The sequence below is a fragment of the Plasmodium sp. gorilla clade G2 genome (genome assembly GCF_900097015.1).
Source record: "Plasmodium sp. gorilla clade G2 genome assembly, chromosome: 1".
Taxonomy (NCBI): domain Eukaryota; phylum Apicomplexa; class Aconoidasida; order Haemosporida; family Plasmodiidae; genus Plasmodium; species Plasmodium adleri (nom. inval.).
In genome coordinates this window covers 175,001-198,819 of record NC_041693.1, presented here as the reverse complement: position 1 = coordinate 198,819, position 23,819 = coordinate 175,001, and the positions used below count along the sequence as shown (strand labels likewise).

At 17.6% G+C, this 23,819-nt stretch overlaps 7 protein-coding genes across 7 annotated transcripts in view; 3 read left to right on the top strand and 4 right to left on the bottom strand.

Annotated features, from left to right (window-relative positions):
* Nucleotides 1-117: 117 nt before the first annotated feature.
* PADL01_0105300 (conserved Plasmodium membrane protein, unknown function) lies at nucleotides 118-1,473 on the bottom strand (the record flags this gene model as incomplete). Its single annotated transcript, XM_028685103.1, has 1 exon — nucleotides 118-1,473. One exon carries the CDS (start codon nucleotides 1,471-1,473, stop codon nucleotides 118-120), a length of 1,356 nt encoding a protein of 451 aa, XP_028536176.1.
* Nucleotides 1,474-2,100: 627 nt separating this feature from the next.
* Nucleotides 2,101-5,676, bottom strand: PADL01_0105200 (serine/threonine protein kinase, putative; the record flags this gene model as incomplete). The annotated part of the gene is made up of 1 exon (XM_028685092.1): nucleotides 2,101-5,676. One exon carries the CDS (start codon nucleotides 5,674-5,676, stop codon nucleotides 2,101-2,103), a length of 3,576 nt encoding a protein of 1,191 aa, XP_028536175.1.
* Nucleotides 5,677-10,765: 5,089 nt separating this feature from the next.
* On the top strand, nucleotides 10,766-15,489 carry PADL01_0105100 (lipid/sterol:H+ symporter; the record flags this gene model as incomplete). Its single annotated transcript, XM_028685002.1, has 4 exons — nucleotides 10,766-14,741; nucleotides 14,931-15,003; nucleotides 15,147-15,276; nucleotides 15,415-15,489. 4 exons carry the CDS (start codon nucleotides 10,766-10,768, stop codon nucleotides 15,487-15,489), a joined length of 4,254 nt encoding a protein of 1,417 aa, XP_028536174.1.
* Nucleotides 15,490-16,433: 944 nt separating this feature from the next.
* Nucleotides 16,434-16,895, bottom strand: PADL01_0105000 (conserved Plasmodium protein, unknown function; the record flags this gene model as incomplete). The annotated part of the gene is made up of 1 exon (XM_028684891.1): nucleotides 16,434-16,895. One exon carries the CDS (start codon nucleotides 16,893-16,895, stop codon nucleotides 16,434-16,436), a length of 462 nt encoding a protein of 153 aa, XP_028536173.1.
* A 1,942-nt stretch (nucleotides 16,896-18,837) lies between these two features.
* On the top strand, nucleotides 18,838-20,137 carry PADL01_0104900 (probable protein, unknown function; the record flags this gene model as incomplete). The annotated part of the gene is made up of 2 exons (XM_028684780.1): nucleotides 18,838-19,500; nucleotides 19,601-20,137. The coding sequence occupies 2 exons, from the start codon at nucleotides 18,838-18,840 to the stop codon at nucleotides 20,135-20,137; spliced, it is 1,200 nt and encodes a 399-aa protein (XP_028536172.1).
* Nucleotides 20,138-20,269: 132 nt separating this feature from the next.
* Nucleotides 20,270-22,290, bottom strand: PADL01_0104800 (carbon catabolite repressor protein 4, putative; the record flags this gene model as incomplete). The annotated part of the gene is made up of 10 exons (XM_028684669.1): nucleotides 20,270-20,345; nucleotides 20,479-20,597; nucleotides 20,723-20,800; nucleotides 20,953-20,998; nucleotides 21,087-21,133; nucleotides 21,211-21,390; nucleotides 21,497-21,571; nucleotides 21,665-21,758; nucleotides 21,869-21,993; nucleotides 22,117-22,290. 10 exons carry the CDS (start codon nucleotides 22,288-22,290, stop codon nucleotides 20,270-20,272), a joined length of 1,014 nt encoding a protein of 337 aa, XP_028536171.1.
* A 413-nt stretch (nucleotides 22,291-22,703) lies between these two features.
* Nucleotides 22,704-23,819, top strand: part of PADL01_0104700 (conserved Plasmodium protein, unknown function) — a gene marked incomplete at both ends in the record, with an annotated part of 1,749 nt that continues 633 nt past the window's right edge. Inside the window, one exon of the mRNA XM_028684558.1 lies at nucleotides 22,704-23,819. This exon is cut by the window's right edge and continues 633 nt beyond it. Coding sequence (XP_028536170.1) covers nucleotides 22,704-23,819 — 1,116 coding nt within the window.

Sequence of the window (23,819 nt, the reverse complement as noted above, 5' to 3'; positions counted from 1 at the left end):
TTATATAACATTCTTTGTAGTAACATGAATCACAATTACATATCACAGTATGGTTACAAAGTGTGATATATATATATATATATTTTAAAGTTCCAAAAAAAAAAAAAAAAAAATTTATCACTTTCTAAAAAATTTGAGGGGAGGGAAAAAATAATAAGTGGAGAAATAAATTTTATATAAATTAATGTCGTGTATGAATTTTAAAGACATAAATATGACACATAAAATACACAAAGAAAGTATATTAATTTTTTTACTTTTATGTAATAATAGAAATGTATCTTCTTTTATATTACTTGAAAATTTTAATAATATAAAAAACAATAATGTGATAAACAAAATGAGGAATGAAAATATAAATCCTTCACATATATATTGTGAATTAGTTGAACGATATATATATTTATGAAAAAAAGAATCTAAATTTTTACTTGTATTATATAATTCTGATTTATTAATTAAGCAATGAAATAATCCACTTAAACAAATAAAGTATAACAAATAAGAACATAAAAAAATTAGGAAATTATATTTCTGTAATATTAATACAAATATGTATAAAAATAGAAATAGAAAAATTATTAATAATGTTATAAATATTTTTTCATTTTCCTTTTCCTTTTCTTTTTGATTCTTTTCTTGGATTTTATTCATATTATCTTTATTGTGTAAATATATAAATTCTTTAAAATATGTTTCAATCATTTTATTATTTATCTCTGTATGGTTATAATCAATTTTTTTTATAGCTTTTATATAATACTCTAACATATATTTGCTATCTATAATTAATTGATAATCTACATTATGAAAAGTATTATTATTTACATAAACAAATTCTGGCAAATTATATATCATATGTACATGTTTTATAGGATTCATATGTGATTTATTAAAATTTATATAAAAAAAAAAAACAGGCTTTAATAATAATGAAACATTATTTTTTCCATATTTATCATTAACATCTTTAGTTTCATACATATTATTATCATCCTTTGTATTATTTTTATGTATTGTCTCTATATCTTGGTTTTTTATTTCTTTATTTAATAATACATCTTCATTTTCATTATATAAAACAAAATTATTAAATATGATTTGTCGTGCTACTTCGTTAAATATTTCTAATAAAATAAGAGTTTTTCTATCCAACTTGGAAATATTATTATTACTTTCTACATTTATATAAAATAAAACACAATCATAATCTTCTGATTTATTTAACACATAATCTACATAATCAGTCAAAGTTAATTCATGGATATATATAAATGAATATCTTGTGCTTTTATAACCATTTTTATGTTTTTCATTAATATCAAATTTTATCTTCTTATTTAATAATTTCTTCAATTTTTTTAACTTTTCCTCTTGTTGGAAACATTCAATTGTATTTAAAAAAAAAAAACAAAAAAAAAAACAAAAAAAAAACAAAAAAAAAAAATTATGTAAGCATATATTTATTCTCATTATTGGGGGAATATCTCATAAATAATTTTTTTTTTTTTTTTTTTTTGGCACATAAAATCTTGTCATCTTAAAAAGAAAGAAGAAATATCCACTGATAATAGTTATATTCCCCAAAATGATAACAATAATAATAATAATAATAATAATAATATTTATTATTTTATATTTTGTATATATATTTTTTTTTTTTTTAATTATTTATTTTTTTTTTCTGCGTATATTCCTCATATATATGATTAAAATCATAGAAAACTGCCCTTACGGATAAATTTACGTATAATAATAAAATGCACCATAATTTCTTCGCATTATATTTTACATAATTACTGGTCCTTTTCTTGTTTATATGAAATATATATTTTATTTGTATTCGTGTGTATATATTATTATTATTCAACCTTAAATATACAAAAAAAAAAAAAAAATTTAATATGCATGAAAGAATTTTATATAAAGTATATACATATATATATATATATATATATATATATATACATACATATATATATATTTTTTTTAAGGATTATTTTATTAATTCCATACTGTTATTTATATATAACAATAATGTAAATATTATTATATATATATATATCCTTTTAAAGTTTATATATTTCACACCTAGTATTTTCAATATATATATTTTTTCTTCTTATATAACTCTTCGGAGGTCCATCTTAATTGATAATCTAGCGATAATAAATTTTTACACAATTTGGCTACCTGTGGATATTTTTTTATTAACAAGTCAGGTAAAATTCGATGTCTAGCATTACATAAAATTTTCATTCTTTCCATGTAAGTTTTTGTTATAGTAAATAAATCAACTATAATTAATCCAAGAGAAAACATATCAACTGCTTTTGTATATTTATTTCCTAATAATTGTTCTGGAGCTGCATATATTTTAGTTCCTATTCCTAAGGTATGATGATAATGAAGATTTTTTTTTTTTTTTTTTTTAAAGTATTGAAATGAGGAGTTACTGTTTATTTCCTTTGTGTGTATAATATTTTTAGTACAGCAATTTTTAAATAAAATTTCTTTTTTTTTCCTAATAATATTATTTTTATTATTATTATTATTATTATTAGATATATTAGTTATATTGAAGGGGGGAGTATTTTTTTTTTTTTTCAAATTTAATATATTAATTTTTGGTATATCATATTCATATGACAAGTTATTGGATTTTCTTTTTCTCTTTTTTCTTATATTATTTTTGAGATAAGTATAATCATAGGATGCTAACCCAAAGTCCCCTATCTTAACAATATTGTTATTGGATATGAAAATATTGGAAGGTTTTAAATCTCTATGCATAATATTATTATTGTGAATATAATATAAACCTAATATGATCATTTCTATTATTTCATAATTTCTATTAATATTAATATCTTCTCTTGTGTTAATATAATTTTCTAGTGTGTTTTTACAATATTCCATTCTTATATATAAGTTAAATTTATATTTTGTCTTTTTATTATATCGATTCTTTTCTTTAATGTGGTTATATATCTTATTATGTTTATGTTTCTTTTTTATATATGATAATAAAGCAAAACTTCTATTGTTGTAAGAATATTTGTTTTTTGATATATTTTTTTTATCTTCATTTCTTTTTGAATATTTATCTAATATCTTCCTTATTTTCATATATAAATAAGTTGTTGTTATATTGATTTTTTTGTCACCTTTAAGTGAAAGATATTCATTTTCTAAATTCTGATTCATGTCATAGGAAATAATTTTATCATTACATGGTTTTTTTTTGAAAAAATTTGTATACCTATCCATATAATTAGTAAGAATAAAATTATTATTAAACATGAGGTCATTATTATCACTTCTTTGATTCAAACAATAATTTGATAAAACATTTGTGGTATTATAAATGAACCATTTTTTTTGAATTAAAAGATGATAATGAGAACATAAAAAATACCTTTCCCTTAATATATAATCTATATAATTTTTCAAAGTTATATTTAATAAAAAATATATCATTTGTTTTGAATCTGTTGAATATTCTTTGTTATTTATGAATGGTCGATATTTATAAGCCTTTACATTTTGAACCTGTATATTTCTTATTCTTTGAATTTTTTTATTTTTTATTTTATTTCTTTTATTTTTAATTTCTTGTCCATACAATCTTGAAAAAACATAACCACTTTTATGAAAACAATATATTATAAAAAAAAAAATTCGCTCTTTACAACTAGATAAAAATATCTCCTTTTTATAAAAATTACATGTATATTTAATTATATGGTTCATTGTATGTGTCTTATAATTAAATATATGAAGAATTATTTGTCTAACTACATTATTTGTAAGTTGTTTAAATTCCTTATGTATCTTGTTACATAAGTTGTGACTAATAATAAATTTTATATAAGATAAATACATGTACATATTTTTATTTCTTCTTATGTTTACATTTTTGAGAATTTTTTTTTTTTTTTTTTTTTTCATCTGAAACATTTTCCTGATTTTTATTTTCTTGAGTTTATTTTTATTGATATAATATTTTTTTTGTGATAATTTATTTTTCTTATTCTTTGATAGTCGGTTAATAAATTTGGTGTGTCTTTGACAGAAGATATTATTATCTTTATTTTGTGTTTTACAAGAAAAAATATTTGATAGGCTATAAGAATTGCGTATATTAATATGATCTATAGTAGATATATCTGATGTGTATGATGTATATTTTATATTTTGCATAGTATATATATTATTATATATAAAATATATTTGTTTATTATTTTTATTTTTCATTTCTTCTATATTATTATATTTATTATATTGTTTTGTTTCTTTGGTGTCTACATTTTCCAAGTTATATACATCTGAATCATCATAAAATGTTTGTAATGTATTTAATACAATATTGTTATCCTTTTTTTTTTTGTTGTTGTTATGTTTATTATTGTTTTGATAAAGCGTGGATGGTTTATTTAATATATGTTTATCTAAACATTTTGAAGAGTTGTAATTATAATATTTATTTAATTCTTTTATTTCCTGATAATTCTCATTTTGATTGTAAGAGAAAGTTTTTCTTCTAGTGGTGCTACAACATATTTGAGAAGAGAAGGAACTGATATATGTAAATTGTTTTTCCTTTAAGGATTTAAATTTATTTGTTGTTGTATAAGATGAATAATAATAACAAGAATGATAAAGGTTATTTTGATTTTTATTTATAAAAAGATTATTTTTTTTTAATAATTGAAAGTTTTTATTATTATATGTATAATAGGAATTTTTTTTTATATTAAAAAGAGCATACATATTTTTATATATATGTCTATATATATATATCTTTTTCTTCGCATTGATTTTTTTTTTATTTATTTTATTTATTATATATTTTTTTTCTATACCTTTATTGATAACAACGTTGTATTTTTTATTATTATTCACACAATTCTTGTCATTCTTTTTATTATTGTTGTTATAACCTTTTTGCATTTTTTGTTTTATATTTTTTATGTTATTATTATTTTTTATTTTTTGTGGATCAGCATCTTCAAAAATAATTTTGATATCATCTGTATCACTAGAATATTGAATATTTTTAAAAAAGAATTCGATTTTTTTTTTTTTTTTTAACTTGTCTTTTTTTTTCTTCTTAATAATTTTGATAGTATCTTTAAATAAGGATAGTTTTTGTTTCTTTATTTTTTTCTTTTTTTTATTCACTTTAATTTTTTTATTTTCTTTGTAAAAAGGTTTATGAACTTCTATCCAGTATTCATGTAGATATACAATATTTTTATATTTCTTCAGTAGGTTTAAATATTTGATTTCTCTTAAATTTAATAATATTTGTTCTTTTAAATTTTTTGGATTAGCATAAAATTTTATTTTCTTTAAAGCATAAAATTTATTGTTACCATTTTGTTTCTGCTCATGAGGTATATTTTTTTTGTTTCTTTTATTATGATCATGAGGTATATATATATTTTTTTTTTCATTCTGATAATGATGTATATATTTTTTGTTTTTTTCATTATGATCATGATGTATATATTTTTTGTTTCTTTCTTTTTTCTTTATTTTATATACACATGAAAACCCTCCAATTCCTATTAAACACATAAATATAAATTTGTCTTTTATTTTTTTATTGACATATTGATATTTGTCGTTGTATATATACGTTTTTCTTCTTTTTCTGTTACTTATTAGCATTGTCCCCGTTTTTCTATCTTTTTTATTTTTTCTTTATTTAGTATGGGTTCACGATTTTAATACAAAGGGTAAAAAAAAGAAAAAGAAAAAAAAAATATATACATGAATATATGTATATGTAAGCATTACAATAGTATAATCATATATATATATATATATATCATAATATATTCAACAAATTTATATGTGTTCTCATTATTTTTTTTGGAGGCACCTCCTAAATTATTTCTTCGTTTTATACAACATATAAATCTTATCTTGTAAGCACACACATAAATGAATAAATAAATATATGTATATATATATATATATATAATATATTTATAAGACTACATTATATATTACCCATCTATTCAGTTATACATCTATACATACATTCTTATAATTTAAATAAAACAACAACAAAAAAATTAACTTTGAGACAAAAAATTTATAAGGTCATTGTATAAATGCTAGAATAGAGAACAGGCAACTTAAACTTAGATAACAAAGAAGAAACGAATTAACCTTTGCATGTAGTAAAATTTTATTTTATTATACAAATATATTTGTAACATCATATAAGGAATATAAATATTTATGCACAGAAATGGATATAATATATATATATATATATATGTTTTTATTTTATTTTATTTTTTTTTTTGGGTATAAAAAATTTATTTATATGTAACTTTATAAGACCTTATGATGTTGTTAAACGGCATTATGAATATGTAAATATAAATATAAAAATAAATATTCAAAAATAATAAAATAAAATATATATATATATTTATATTATTGTATACGTGATGAACATGTATTTTTATCCATATATAATTATAAGTACCCCAGAATAAAAACAAAATTTGCAATCTTAAATATTTTTACATGCCTACATAAATTTTTTTTTTTTAAACAAGACATATTTTATATACATTTATTTTTTTAAGAATAAAACAATGCATGTTTCAAAAAAAGAGAAAAAAAAAAAAAAAAAAAAAAAAAAAAAAAGACCAATCATTAATCATTACATGTGTTCCCTTTTTTTTTTTTTTTTTTTTTATAAATATTACAAGACAAGTGAAGGTATGATTTTTTATTCAAAATGATTGTATATTAAAAAGGAGGATTAAAAAATAAAAAAAATATATATATAAATATATATGTATATAATATTTATATATACCAAATATTTTTCACTCAAATATCTTATGGACATTTCACTTTTATATATATTGATCACAATAAAAAAAATAAAAAAAAAAATTAAAGATATGATATATTATATCATATATATTATATTATGTCATATCATTATAATATGAACCACATATATATAATATATATATATATATTTTTTTTTTTTTTATTTATTTTTTTTCATATACTTTAAAAAATTTTATAATGTTGGATTATATATATAGAATTGTTTTACATAATGAAAAAAAAAAAAAAAAAAAAAAAAAAATGAAGATCACTGAATAAGGCACACATCTGGATTAATGTTGAATGATAAAATTAAAAAAAAAATATTATTTGCCTATATAAATTATTTTTTTTTATTTTTATATTATCTCATAAGTGAATATTATTTTATAACGATTTATATATAATTCCTTATACACATTTTTAAATTTGTATTTTTTTTTTTTTATGTCTCCTGAATTTTTTTTTATTTAATATTTATAAAAACTTTTTGATCATTTTTTATAAATAATGTTATATAAATATTTTTAAAAGTTTTGAAATTTTAACGATTAATAAAATATAAAGAATATTATATAGAAACACATATATGTATATATTTTTTTTTTTTTCTATAGAATATGTTCAGTGTTTAGATATAAATAATATTATTAATATACACTTTATTTATATGTTTATATATTTCTTGTAGATCTTTATACTTTTATATATTATAAAAAAGATATTATTATTATATATATATATAAATATTTATAATTATATTTTATTTTTATTTTTTCTCTTATTATCCCTTATAATTATATCCTATATTTTATTTTAAAAATATTATGATCAATTGTCATTTCGAATAACATGTAAAATTTAAAAGAAATTTTTTTTTTATATGTATGTTATAAGTTTCTATAGAACCCATCCTTTTATTGTGTTTTTAAAAAAAGAAAAAAAAAAAGGGATCTATTTTTTAAAGTACAAATAAATATATATATATATATATTATTATTCATTGCATGCATCTATTTTTTTCTAGAACAATATAAGTTAATTATTATTATATTTATTTTTTTTATTATAATATAAAAACATCTTTTTATAGATACCAATATATTAATATATATAATAAGTAAAGAAATGTAATAACTGAAAATTTGTATAATAATAATATATATATATGTGGTAAATAATATATAATATAACATATATATTAATATTAATAATATATTTTCTTTTTCTATTATAAAAAAAAAGAAAGAAAGAGGGGTAGGAGTATTTGAATTATTTTAAATATATATATAATTATATATATATATATATATATTAATAATATAATAAGTAAAAAAATATAGATTATATTATATATATATATATAATAAAAATTATGGTTACATAGATCTTATACATATTGTATATATATATAATATATATTATATATATAATATATATATAACTATATATATCAATGGTTTACTCCTATGTTTTTTTTTTTTTCATATGTATATATAATAATATATATAATATATATATATTTTTTATATAAACATATATTTCTACATATTATAATATTATATATAATAAATATATATATATATATATATATATATATATTATTTTAATACTTTTTTATGAGTTGTGTTTTCTTTTTTTTCTCTTAATGTTTTACAAGATTAATATTAAACAATATAAAAATATATATAAAATACATATATAGATTTATATATATATATATATATATATAATATATTATGGGCATGTTTTTTTTCTATATAATATTCATAATGTAGTAGTAGTAATCCTCATAAATATGTGGTGATATATATAATATAATATATAAATTGAAATATATATATTTATTTATTTATATATATATATTTTTAATTTCACTACCTCATACAATTTAAAGAAAAAAAAAGAAAAAAGAGGAAGTATATATATAATATATAGTAATAAAATAATAATAATATAATATAAATAATATAATAGTATTATACAATAGTTTTTATATTATATTTTTTATTATAAAAAATAAATAATATATAATAAAAGTGTAGCTGTAAAATATATTATATATATCTATATAATAATATATATATTTTTTTTTTTAAATGTTAATTTTTTTATTTATAATGTTGTTATATATATAATACTTTATGAAACAGAAAAAAAAAAAAAATTATAATATATATATATAATATATAATATTTATATAAAAGAAACATATGTTGATATATTATTTGTACATCAAATATATTTTTATATAACCAAAAAGAACAACAATTATATAAAACAAAAAGATAAAACATAAAATATTTTTTCTGTTTCTTTTTTTTTTTTTATATATATATATACATTATTATTATTAATATAAAAAGGTATATATAAAAAATCCTTAAAAAAAAAAGAAAAAAAAGAGATATTTTATTTATATATATATAGAATATAATATATATATATATTATATATAAATTTTTATTAGATGATTTGTAAATATTTATTATAAATATAAAATATATATATATATATTATATATATGTAGTATTATAATTTTTTTGAAGAAAAAAAAAAAAAAAAAAAAAAGTTAATTTTTTTTTTTTTTTTCAGCATGTATTATTATATATATACATATAAATATATATGTACCAAAAAAAAGATATAATAAATATTTAAATATTATATATATATATTTTTTTTTAATTTTATAAGATCTCGAACAGAGTATATTTATATAATATTATATATATATTTATTTATTTATTTACAAAAAATATATATTCTTTTATATTTATATTTTAATATATTATATATATATATATATATATGTATAGAATGATTTTTAGATTTAAGTGTTGTATAGATTTTTGTTTTTATTAATTATTAAAATATATATATATGATATATATTTATATATTTATATTTTTATATAATTTTTTAACTTTTTCTTATATATATAATATATTATATATATTTATTTATAATTTATTGTATTTAACTTTTTTTTTTTTTCTTCTTTTTTTAAAAAAGTCATCCTTATATATATATATATATATATATATATATTTAGTGTTATGTACTTAATATATATGTGGATGATTTAATATATAAAAAGAAAAGAAAAAAATAAAATATAATAAATAAATATATATATATATATATATATATATATATATACATATATATGTTTTATATTTGTGTATAATATAATTTTTAGTTTATTTTATTATTATTTTTTTTTATAATATATATATATTAAGTAGATTTTAAAAAAGATGCTTTAATTTTTAAATAGTTTCATAGGATATATTTATCTCTATATGTTTTTATTATAAAGATAATGAATACATTATGAACATATTATTAATATTTAATTTTTTATAATTTTTTATAATATTTTATAATTTTTTTTTTTTGAATTATTTAATATAGATAATTATATAATGTCTATATATATATATATATATGATTATATTATTTATTAAAATATAAATAATATATATATATAATATATATTCTACATATATTGTGTTATATAAGTGTGTGTTAAAAAATATATATATATATATAATATATATATATAATATATATATATTTTTTTTCTCATTGTATTTGTAATTTTAAATATTTTATAAATATATATATATATATATATATATATATATATATGATGCAATTATGAGTTTATATACACACACAATAGCCATCAAAGCGTAGCGCAGTAATATTTATACATACAAGATATATAAATAAATAAATAAACAAATAAATATTTAAATATTTAAATACATACAATACATATATATATATATTTTTTTATATATGTGTGAGAATACATTTATGTTGTGAAATTATTTTATAACATAGAAGAAACCCCAAAAATATACTCTGTTTTTAAAAAAAAAAAAAAAAAATGTTCGTAAAAAATTTTATTCATAAATTAAAAGAATTAAAACAAAAATCTTTAGATAAGTTTGCTAATCTATTGTATGATTATGGAGGTTATGTATATGATAGACCATGTACGTTTATCATATGTAGTTTAATATGTTGTTTACTTTTAACTTGTGGTTTTTATTTTAAAGAACATGAGAAAGATATTTATAAATTATATTCCATATCAAATTCGTATGCATACGAAACAAATGAAACAATTAATGACTTTTTTTATAAAAGTAGAAGATGTTTTATATTAGTTGAATCTAATGTAAATTTATTAAAACCAAAAATTTTAAGAGAATTACAAAAATTTGAGGAAGGTACAAAAGATATTGAAGTAGATCTATCTGAAATTAATGAATGTAAATCTGCATCTGAGTTACCACCTGAACAGAGTCATGTGGCAAAAGAATTATATAAGACATTAATTCAAAGAAGTGAAGAGAATTTAAAAAGTGGAAAGATCAATGGAAGTCTTTTTGATTACTCTGATTTAGATGATAATGGTAAAAGTATTTTGTCAGTGCAAGGACAAGAAAATAATAACGATGATGATATTATAGAAGCAGACAACAAAAATGATGAACACAACAATAATTATAATAATAGTAATAATAATAATAATAGTGAAGATGATAGTAATAATGAAGTTGATAATAATAATAATAATGATGATGATGAAGATGATGATGATGATGATGATGGAGATAATGAAGAAGAAGATGAAGAAAAGAAAAAATCACTTCGAGAAAAATTATATAGAAAAATATATGAAATGTTAAAGAAAAAAAAAGAAAATATTGTTTTAGATGAGAATAGTCCAAATGTTAATTTTTCTGATTATAAAGATGATGTGTTTTATCCATATCAATATATACCACCTATGTTAATAAAAACAGATAGATGTAAATTACAAAATGTTTTTGCTGATAAAAATTTGAATATAGATTTAAGAGAAGCTAGTGATGGATTAAAAAAACAAATAACATATACATTAGAAGATATATGTGAAAAGAAATATGGTGATTGTAATTTTAGTTCTTTATTTTTATATTATGAGAAAGGAAATGGTTATATTGATTATCCTATAAAAGTAGATAATCTAGATTTTTATGTAAATAGAAGAACATATAAAGAAATGATGTTTAAAGGTATATTAGGTAATATGGTATATGAAAAATCTGGTTCAAAATTTATTATAAAATCTGCAAATGCTATTATGACTGTAATACCATTATTAAATTCTCATACATATGAACCATATGCTTTAGCTTATGAAAAGAAATTAATTGATTATGTTAGATTCTATAATCTAGATGATATAATACAAGATGAAGAAACTAATGATAATAATGATCCATTTATACGTTTTCATGTTTTTACTGATAGAAGTTTAGAAGATGAAGTAGATCGTATATCCAAAATTGATAATTTAACTAGATTACTTTTATTAATAGGTGTTTTATTAATATTTATGTATGCATTATTTAATAACGTCACATCTGTACTATATAGAAGTAAACCCTTATGTGCTGTCATGGGGATCTTTTGTGGTTTCTTAGGTTTCTTATCGGGTTCAGGTTTCTTATATTTTCTAGGTGTCAAATCTGTACCACCAGCAGAAACTGTTCCATTTTTAGTTATAGGTGTTGGTGTTGATGATGTATTTGTTATATTAAATTCATATTCATTATTATTTATGGTTAAAGATAATAAGAAAAGAATACAGATGTGTCTAAAAGATAGTGCTCTAGCTATAACTGTTACAACATTAACTAATATTATAGCCTTTTTAATAAGTGCTATATCACCATTTTATTCCATATGTGCCTTTTCTTTATTTACAGCTAGCTCCTTATTTTTTGGATATCTTATGGTTCTAACATTTTTGTTAAGTTTTCTATGTATAGAAGCCAAATTAGAAAAGAAGAAAAGAAATATTTTCACGGGTACCTTTCATTTGTTCAGATCTATTTTTATGAAGAATTCGAAAAAGAAAAACAACAAAAAAACAGACAAGGATAATAATAATAATCTTAATGGTGATGACAAAAAAAATGATTTATCTTTGGAGCTAAAAAATAATGAAGATGATTATGAAAATGTTTCTATATATGAATGGATACATAATTTATATTTATTTGAAGAATCTATAAATAAGAAAAAGAAAAATCTAGCAGTAGTATATACATCAAATGGAAAAGGCCCCCAAAATAATAATATGAATGAAGAACTTGGAATGGTTGATTCCTCAAAAATTGTATCCATAGAAGATCTAAAACAAAGAAATGTTAGAACAGATGATGGTTCTTTACAAAATAAAGATGATAATAAGAAAAAGAATAAAACAGATAAAAAAAAGAAAACACAAGATAATAATTATAATAATATTAAAAGTAGCAATTTAAAATGTGATCATGATAAGAATGATAAGAATGATAACAATATTATAAATACACCATCAAGTGGTGAAGAGAAAGATAAAAAGATTAATGTTCTTAATGATGTATTTAACGATATTACAATAAAACCAAATGATAATAATATATTATTAGATAGAGGAGATATAATAAAAAGTAGTGGTTATGATTCTTCTTATAATGATTTACATAGTAGTTCACTTCCAAATCCATCATCTAATGAAATATTAAATAAAACTACTATGGTATATGATCAAATATATTTAAATGATAATAAAAAAGAAATAGAATCTTCATCAAAAAATTTCGTGAATGATATAAAAAAAAATGATATGATACATGATGATTCATTTAATATAATAAATAATAAGAATATGATATCATCATCAAATGAAATTAATAATAGTAATAATACAAATAAGTTTAATAATAATTCGACAGAATTAGCTACAAAAGATACACAACATTTTATAAATGGACATGATAAAAATATTTATTTATTAAGTTCACATGATAATGCATTATTTTATAAATATATATATGAAGAACCTAAAGGAAATATAGGAAAATATTTTAGATCATTAGTAAAAAATTATTATGTACCTTTCTTATCATCAAAATTTGGTAAGACAATTGTATATATAATGTTTACATGTCTTATAGCATTATCTATATATGGATGCACATTAATGAAAAAAGGAATTAAATATGATAAAGCATTTCCAGTAGATTCATATGTTCGTCGATTCACATCAGCAAAAATTAAATATTTTCCAGATTTTGGAGATTTTATTGAAGTATATTATTTTGATAAGAATTTTATAAATAAATATAGAGGTCTAGAAAATAATACAAAAGAATTTGGATCTTCATTTCTTTATTCAGATTTAACAGATCGTCAAATAATGAATGGTCCAAAAATAAATAAAAATGTTCATTGGGAAAATACAAATTTACATGAAGAATTAATAAATATGCATAATACATTAGAATCACAAGAATTTGTTACATCAGTTGCAAATGGTTTTACATTTTTTTTAAATAAAAATAAATCAAGTTTAAGAAAAGAAAACCCACAAGAATTTTATGAAATTTTTGCTAACTGGCTAAAAAAAGATTTTGTAGGCAATCTATTCAAAAATGATTTTGTATTCTTAAACGGAAAATTAGTTGCATGGCGTTTTCATTATTTCCAAAAAAATGTAGATGATTCAGAAATATCTTCTAAATGGTTAAAAGCATCTAAACAAATTACAAAATTAGAAAATCATAATGTACAAATGGTTTGTTTCCATCTAAGTTCTATATTCAATGAAACTGATGAATCAATTATAGAAGTAACATTAATTAATCTAGGAATTACTATACTCACAATTCTTGTTGTAACAGCTTATATTATTAAGGGTTTCTATTCATGTGTAATTATTGCTTTGATTATTTTCCTTATTGATTTATGTATATTCGGATTTATGTGTTTATGTGGTATTACAATGAATATTATATCGATGGTTATATTGGTCTTGTCAGTTGGTAAGTGGGAAAAAATAAAAATATACATATATATATAATATATGTGACCACAACGTTTTTATATAACTTTAATTATATATATATATAATATATATATAATATATATGTGATCACAACATTTCTATATTACTTTAATTATATATATATATATTTTTATTTTTATTTTATTTTTATTTTTTTATTTTTTAGGTTTCTCCATCGACCATACCTCACACATTGTTCAAGCCTTTTCGCACAGCATGGGAAGAACAAGAGATGAAAAGTAAGATACCAATTTTTTTTTTAATTTTTTATGCATAATGTTTTATATCATTTTTGATACGACAAAAGTGTTTATTATATATAAATATGTAAATATATATATGTATATATTATATATATATATTTATTTTTTTTTTTTTTCAGAATGAAAGAAAGCTTGCACCTTATGATAGGTCCAGTATTACATAGTGGTTTGTCAACCTGGTTTGTTATTAGTACTTTATTTTTTTCAAATAAAGATTTTACAGTTATCTTTTTCCAAACATTAAGCTTGGTAAGACATAATAAAAAAAAAAAAAATAAAATAAAATATAAATATAAATATAAATTGATCGAAATATAAATATGTTACACATATATATGTATATATATAATATATATATTACATATTGTATATTTCTTTTTTGTGTAGGTTCTATTCTTTTCTATAACCTTCTCTTCCATGTTCTTGCCCGTACTTCTTTCCAGTTTTGGCCCCCTACATTAATTAATTAAATTTAAAAAAAAAAAAAAAAAAAAAAAAAAATGAACAAATTAAAATAATTGATTTTGCCGTTTCCGTTTTTAAATTCAAAATTATTATTAAGAAAAAATTTCAAAAAAAAAAAAAAAAAAAAGAAAATTCATATATATATATATATGATAATTATATTATTATATGTATTATTTTTTGATTTTTTAAAATATTAATTAAATATATAATTATTTAACAATGTATATATGTATATATATATATATATATATATATATATATATATATATATATATTTATTTATTTATTTATTTGTATATATTATATTAATATATATATATATTTTATATCTTTAAATTTATATTTATTCCTGAATTTTTTTTTTAAAATTAATATATATATATATATATATATATATAACAGGTAGACTATATACAATACGTTTCGTAATATTTTTAATTTCTTATATTATTTATTTTTTATTTTTTTTTTCAAGTTATATATTTTTTTACTTGTATTTTAAAACCTTTCATTTTTTTTTTTTTTTTTTTCATTTGAAATTTTAAGCAAATAAAAAAATATTTTGAATAAAAATAAAAAATTAATAAATAAAATAAAAAATTAATAAATAAAATATCAAATAAATAAATAAAAAAATAACAAATAAATAAAAAAATTACAAATAAATAAAAAAATAACAAATAAATAAAAAAAAATAACAAATAAATAAAAAAATATCAAATAAATAAAAAAATAACAAATAAATAATGTATAGGTGTCTACATTTGTTTTTTTGAATATGTTGAAAAACTACCAAAATAAATAAATATAAGAAAAAAAAGAAAAAAAAGAAAAAACAGACACACATTTATTTATATATTTATATGTGTTTGTTTATAGATATTATTCCATTGGTCTTGAAATCCCTTTTTTTTTATATTTTCTCATTTAAAATGTTTTCATAAATATTGTGAATGTTCATCTTGCCATATAAAAATTTTGGGGTCTCTCTTACAAAACGCACGTACAGCCATAGCCAAATTATCATTGTCATCCATTATTCTTCCTTTACATCCTAATTTTATTTTATCAGGTACATTTTTTTCTCCTTCATATATTATACTTTTTGCATCTTTTACTGTTACATTATCATTTAAATAAAATTTGGTTCCATTCTTCCATTTCATTTTTTTCTTAATTATATTATCTCTATAAGTTGGATATAACTTCTCATCATTAATATAAAAAAAATATCCTAATTGTGTATCCGCTCGATATCTAGTTGTCCATATAATAGCTGGAAATAATATTAACATAACATATTTTATATGACTCTGAGCATAATAAAAAGAATGATATATTTTCTTCAAACGATAATTTATATCTCGAAATATGCTATTCCAAACATATCTTCTATACATTTTTTTTTAATAAAATTTTTATAAATATTGCCAAAAAAAATAAACAAATAAATAAACACACACATATAAAATATATATATATATATATATATATATTATATATATATATTTTATATGTATGATAAATTATATTATAATTTTGTTCTTTTCTTTCTTTATTTATTTCCTTTTTTTTTTTTTTTTAATTCATGTTACAGGCTTTCAATAATATATAATATACAATTTATATAATGTATACGTATTTATAATTATTTATTCATTCATATAATACAAAAAATTAAAAATAACGTAATAAAAAATTTTAAGTGCTACTATCAAAATAATATCAATTTTTTTATTATTTACATTTTTATTTATTAAAACATAAATGTATATATATTATATTTATATATATATTATATTATTATAAATTCAACCGAAAAAAAAAAAAAAGAAATATTTCATATACACATCAAATATGATAATATACATATATATATATATATATATACACTTTTAATATTTTACTCATATGAATATATTTAGGGTATATTTTTTTCTTATTCTGAAAAATAAAATCCTTTTTATAATTTATTATTAAATGAGGAATTTTAATATATATACAATATATATATATTTTATATCTTAAACTTAATAACTTACATAAATATATAAAAATATATTCATACGAGTATTATATCTGTAAAATAAATTTATTTTATTTTATTTTATTTTTTTGTACAAATGTTATTCGTAAGACTTAAAAATGAAAATGACCTTTATATACATATATAGAGAGAAGAAAAAAAAAAAAAAAAAAAATGAAAAAATTTAAGACACATTTTCAGTTCTTTTTCCCAAGAAAAAAAGGGAAATAATAAAAATAATTCAAACTTATAATAATGATATAATAAGATAATTTGTATTATATCATATTAACTTTAATTTTTTTTTTTTTTTTTTTTTGAAATGTTCAAATTACAAAACAATAAAATAAATAATATATATATATAAGTGCTCTTATATAAAATATGGATTGATGAATAATTCCTTGTTTTAATTTGTAATATGTTTAAATTGTATCCTTAAAATATGTCTTAGCTATTTACAACAACAATGTATATATTGTGTAATTTTTTTATCTTATAATTTTTTTTTTTTTTTTTTATCTCTCTTGCTTTTTTTTTTGAATGCATTTATATTTAATTAATGAATTAAAAATTTACATGGGCATTGATTATACATATATATATATATATATATATATATATATATATGTATGTAATTATATGTCCTTATAATTAAATCCGTTGTAATTAAATAAATATTTTTTGTTCACACAAAAAAGAAGAATAAATAAATAAATAAATATAAATAAATATATATATATATATATTTATACTTTTCAAAATATCGGTTGGTATTTTATATACTCACACATATATGTGTACATATTTCTTTACATTGATTTATATATTCAATCACATTATTTGTTATATGAAAACAAAATATATATTTTTAACATTACTCAAAAATATTTATAATAGTTTTATTAACTCTACCGAGAAACATAACCAACATAGATGTTAATAATAAACTTGATTATTATTTATTTATTTATGTCTCCTATAATATAAAATTATTTTGCATGTTTCATTAGAATATTGTCGTTCCATACCCAAAAAAAAAAAAAAAAAAAAAATCATAAATTATAAAAAAAAAACAATTTTTAAATTATATAAAATGATTTAAATTTTAAATGATGTGTTTATATAATGTCACAAAATTAAATATTTTAATATGTTAATTTTTTTTTTTTTTTTTAATATTTTCATTGTCTTATTTTTTATATTTCAATATCCTATACGCAATTATGTTGTGACTACCTGTCTATTATATGTGACAAATAAATACAAAATATATAGATAGACACAAATATATATATATGTATATAATTCATTAAATGATACAGTTTGTAAAATGTTTTCTCCTTTTCATCCTTTTATATTCCTCAGATATTATTATATGCCTACATTATTCCAACAGTATACAAAATCATTTATATATGTATCAAACGAACAACAGCACTAATGAAGAAAACATATATAATATGAAAACATTTAGTAAATTACCAATTGTAGAAAATATCAGAAACATAACACATTCTACAAATGATCTTTATTATGAACATTTCATAATTTTAGAGAAACCCAATGAACATTTTACAATACACAATATAAAATTAATGTGCCAAAAAAAATATCATAATCAACCTAATCAATTCAATTTAAAAATTTTAGCAGTATTACTTTCTACATCATATAAACAAGAAAATATTTCAAATATATTTCAAAATCTTTGCAAAAATGGATTTTCTTGCCTTTTCAAAATACAGCTAGGTAAAAATAAAAGCTTTGTTGATCAAAATAAAATTGTACACTTAAAAAGCATAGACAATGATCTAAAAAGAAATAAAAATAATAACAACAGACATAAAATTACATTTTATTATATATGTGAGGATTTAAATTATTATAATCAAAAACAACAAAGCAATGAATTCAAATATGTTTTTAATTATGAACAGCTAGCTTTTTTAAAATGTGAAAATTACCTGACTGTTCAGGTAATTTTTAACAAAAAAAAAAAAAAAAAAAAAAAATATATATATATATATACATATATTTTTGTATGTTTAATTTTTACATATTTCACATTTCTGATAGGTTGAAAATTTAGTGGGTATTAATTACAACAAAGAAGTTGACAACCTTAACTCTGAATATATTTCTTTCTATTGTTCGCAGAGAGTTATATGCAATATGTATATAGAAGATTTATATAAAGAGGATAATAATAATAATAAACTTAAAAATTATATTTTTTATGAATTGACCTATAGGTGTGTACCCCCAAAGGTATGTTCATTGTGTGGTAACAATTCAACATGTAAACTGGAGAAATTGTATAATAAAGAAAAAGAGATAACCCATTTTTACAATAATTTAGAATACAATGAAAGTGGTGTATTTGATAGATTGCTTGTGAATAAGGAACAGGAGGAAGAGCGTAATAAAACAAGTTTTATAACTAATTTAGAATACAATGCTATAAGTTATGATTTTGATGATATGATAACTGTTGGGGGTAATACATATCATATATTGGAAATATGTAAATGTAGTAAGGATTATATGCAAGAGGGTTTATCTTGTGTTAAAAAGGAGAAAGATAAAATTTATATAAGATATGCAAATAGATAACAAAAAAAAATAAAATAAAAAAAAAAAAATATATAAAATAAAAAATATATAAAAAATATATAAAAACGTTTACATATATATATATTTTTTTTCATAATTGTTAATATTTTTTTATTTTCGTTTTATATTTTTTCAAACAATAAAAAATTCTGATGTCAGCATTACATGATCTGATGGGAAATGCTCATTTGGTAACATTTTGATATCCCTAAAATGAAAAGAAAAAAAATCAAAAATAAAATACACACAAAAATATAATATATATATATATATATATATTTTATGAAATGATTAGTACATGTATAATCTTTTATTTATAATTGTAAAACTATCAAACTTACTTTATGTTTCTTGGGATTGTTTCTGTTGATATAGGTATCAGTTCTTTGTAAAAAATATAATCTATACATCCTTCAAAAGAAGGTGTTTTATTTGTAAATTCTGGTTCCTTACCATTTATCTATATGTAAATATAAAGATGATTGTTTATATGTATATGTTATTTTGAAAGGTACTTTTTTTTTTTTCTTTTTTTTTTTTTTTTTTTTTATATCTAAATTTATTTTATATTTTTTATATTATTACCTCTTTGAATACGCTTTTAAAAGGGGGTATTTTTAATTCTGGATAAGAATAAAAGGCTTCACTTTTTCTTAATCGTGCCTAAAATGAGATGAAATATATAATGTGACTGATGAAATATAGATTTCACATGAGTTATAAAAAATAAATAAATATAAATAAATATAAATAAATATAAATAAATAAACATATATATATATATATATATATATATATATATATATATATATTACTGGATGGTGGGCGTGATTATTTGATATCCTTCCAGTTGTTATGAGTCTAAAATTGAAACAAATGGAAAATACATATATATATATATATATTAATTATTATCCTTCTTTTTGAATTTTTCTTTAAAATCACTTACTCATATACACCACTTTCTTGAATAATTTCACCCTCCTTTTTATTATCCTGAGGAAATATAATAAAATAAATCATAATAAAAATAATTAAGGTTTCTATATATATAATGCATTTTGTATGTTTACTATATGAGGAGTTGAGTTAAAATCTCCTAATAATAATAAAGGAATAAATGGAATATCTTGAAGAGTGTTTTCTATAAATTTATAGAAATCTCTTATGATTAAATATGTGTGATATAATTTTATATCAGGATATAATGGATTCCAATGAATATGACAATTACAAATCCCTAAGAATGTTTGCTTTGAATAATAAAAATAAAAATATATATATATATATATATATATATATATACATATGTTATTAATATATATGTTTATTATTTAATAAGTATAATTTTATTCATACATTTGATAACTCTAGAATAATCATATTTGCCATACTTGTCCTTTTTGAAAGTTCCCTTATAAAAGCATCTTGTATCTAAAAAATAAAAAAATATATATATATATATATGTATGTATGTTATTCCTTTATAGAGGATGAGATTATATATTATTCTCTTGTTAATTATACTTCGCAACCACTTTCAGACGAATAGTTGATCAAATTTTTAATCACAGAAGTTTCGTTATCAAATTGTTTTTCTTGTATTAATTTGAAGCATTTTCTAAAATGTAAAAAATGCATATATGTGTAAATATCACACTGATATATATATATATATATATATATATATATGTATGTTTTTTTTTTTTTTTTTTTTTTTTTTTTTTGTACTTATAGGCTATACAACAATTGTTACTTTTTGGCGACTTTGTATTAACATGTTTAGGAGTATGTAAGATAAAATCATGATCTAAAAATTTTTTGTTTAAATCATTAATCATAAAGGAATCTACTTCCTACAAAAAAAAATATATATATATATGTGTTTCATTTTATAAGTGAATATAAGGCATTAATAATATATATATATATATATATATGTATATATTTTTATATTTTTATATTTATTTAATTTGGACCTGTAAACAAATAATATCAAATTTATTATCAAAAAAATGTTTATATAGTAGATTTTTTCGACCTATATTATGACTATATTCAAAAGGATAAACTGAAAGTTTTTCTTTGATTGTATAAAAAGCGCTATTAAAAATATTTATTGTTCCTACTCTTATTTTATTTCCTTTAAACATCTTATTCTTTTTTATTACAATAATAAAAAAGAAAAAATCATAAAAATATAAATAAATGAAAAAAAAAATATATATATATATATTTATAGGAGGAAGGAAATATTTAAAAGTATATAGTTACATTTATAAATATAAAAAAAGGTAAGTGTAAACATAACAGGTTCTTCAATATGTATATATAAATAAATATATATATATATATATATATATATATATATATATATATATTTCTATTTATGTAATATTTTATGTGTGTTATATTGTAAATGTATATAAAAATCATCCTCATAATAAAAAAAAATATATATTTATTTTTTTCGACAAATGACCTCAGGATTTAATGTTTATATATATATATATATATATATATTTTTTTTTGATATTACTTCCTTTGAGTAATTGACATCCTTATCATGATAAAATCAAGGAAGCAATATAATGTGATTACTTTACATTTTATAAGAGTACAAAAAAGAAAATTTTTTAGTTTTATAAAATATAAATATGGGAAAGAAGGAATTGTGGAAAATCAATATAATAATGATATGTATAAGAAAATAAAAATACATAAAAAAAATGTAAATATAAAATGTGATAGTCATATATATCCTTGTGTAAATAAATGTTTAAGTCCTATATATTATAATAATATATATGATTGTAGAAATAAATATTATAATTGTATATATCTTTGTAATCATAAATATTTTAGTCATAAATGTAATAGTCGTGCTTATAAAAAGTCTGTATTTTATGAAGAAGTTAATGAGAAGAATAATTGTGAGAATAATTTAAACTTATTAAATATCATAAAAAATAGTAATATTGAAAAATTTAATTTCCATGACTGTTGCCTTTTTTTAAATTATTTTATTAAAAATAAAAAAAATAAAGAATTTGATAAAGAATTAAAAGATAGAAATAAAATAAAATTATCATCTTCATTATATAAAGAATCAAATGATAAAATTTTAAAGAATATATTAAATTTCGAACCACAAAATATATTTTTTTTCTTTAATAAATATGCAGAATTAAGAGATAGAAATAGCATAGAAATATTATTTGGACATATGATACATAACCATTTAAATTATTTTTCTTTATATTATTTAACGGATATTATATATAATATTGCAATTCTTAATTGTAATTTTAAAAATAATCAAGACAATCTATACGAATTTTTAAATTATGTAATATTTAATGTTATAAAAGAAAATAAAAATATTAAACACTTTGAAAAAAAAGTAACCAATAAATTAAAAATCTCATTTGATATTATACGTAATGATGATAAAAAAAAAAAACCTATTTATATTAAAAGTATTGACAATAATAAAGAAAAGAAAAAAAACGAAAAAGGGAACTTTTTACAAAATAAAGGAAATGATAAGGATACATACATAGTTGTAACACACAAAAATAATAGCCCCTATACTAACGAAAAGATGAAAAATAAGAACACAATAAATAATAATAATAATAGTAATAGTAATAGTAATTGTAATAATAATAGTAATTGTAAT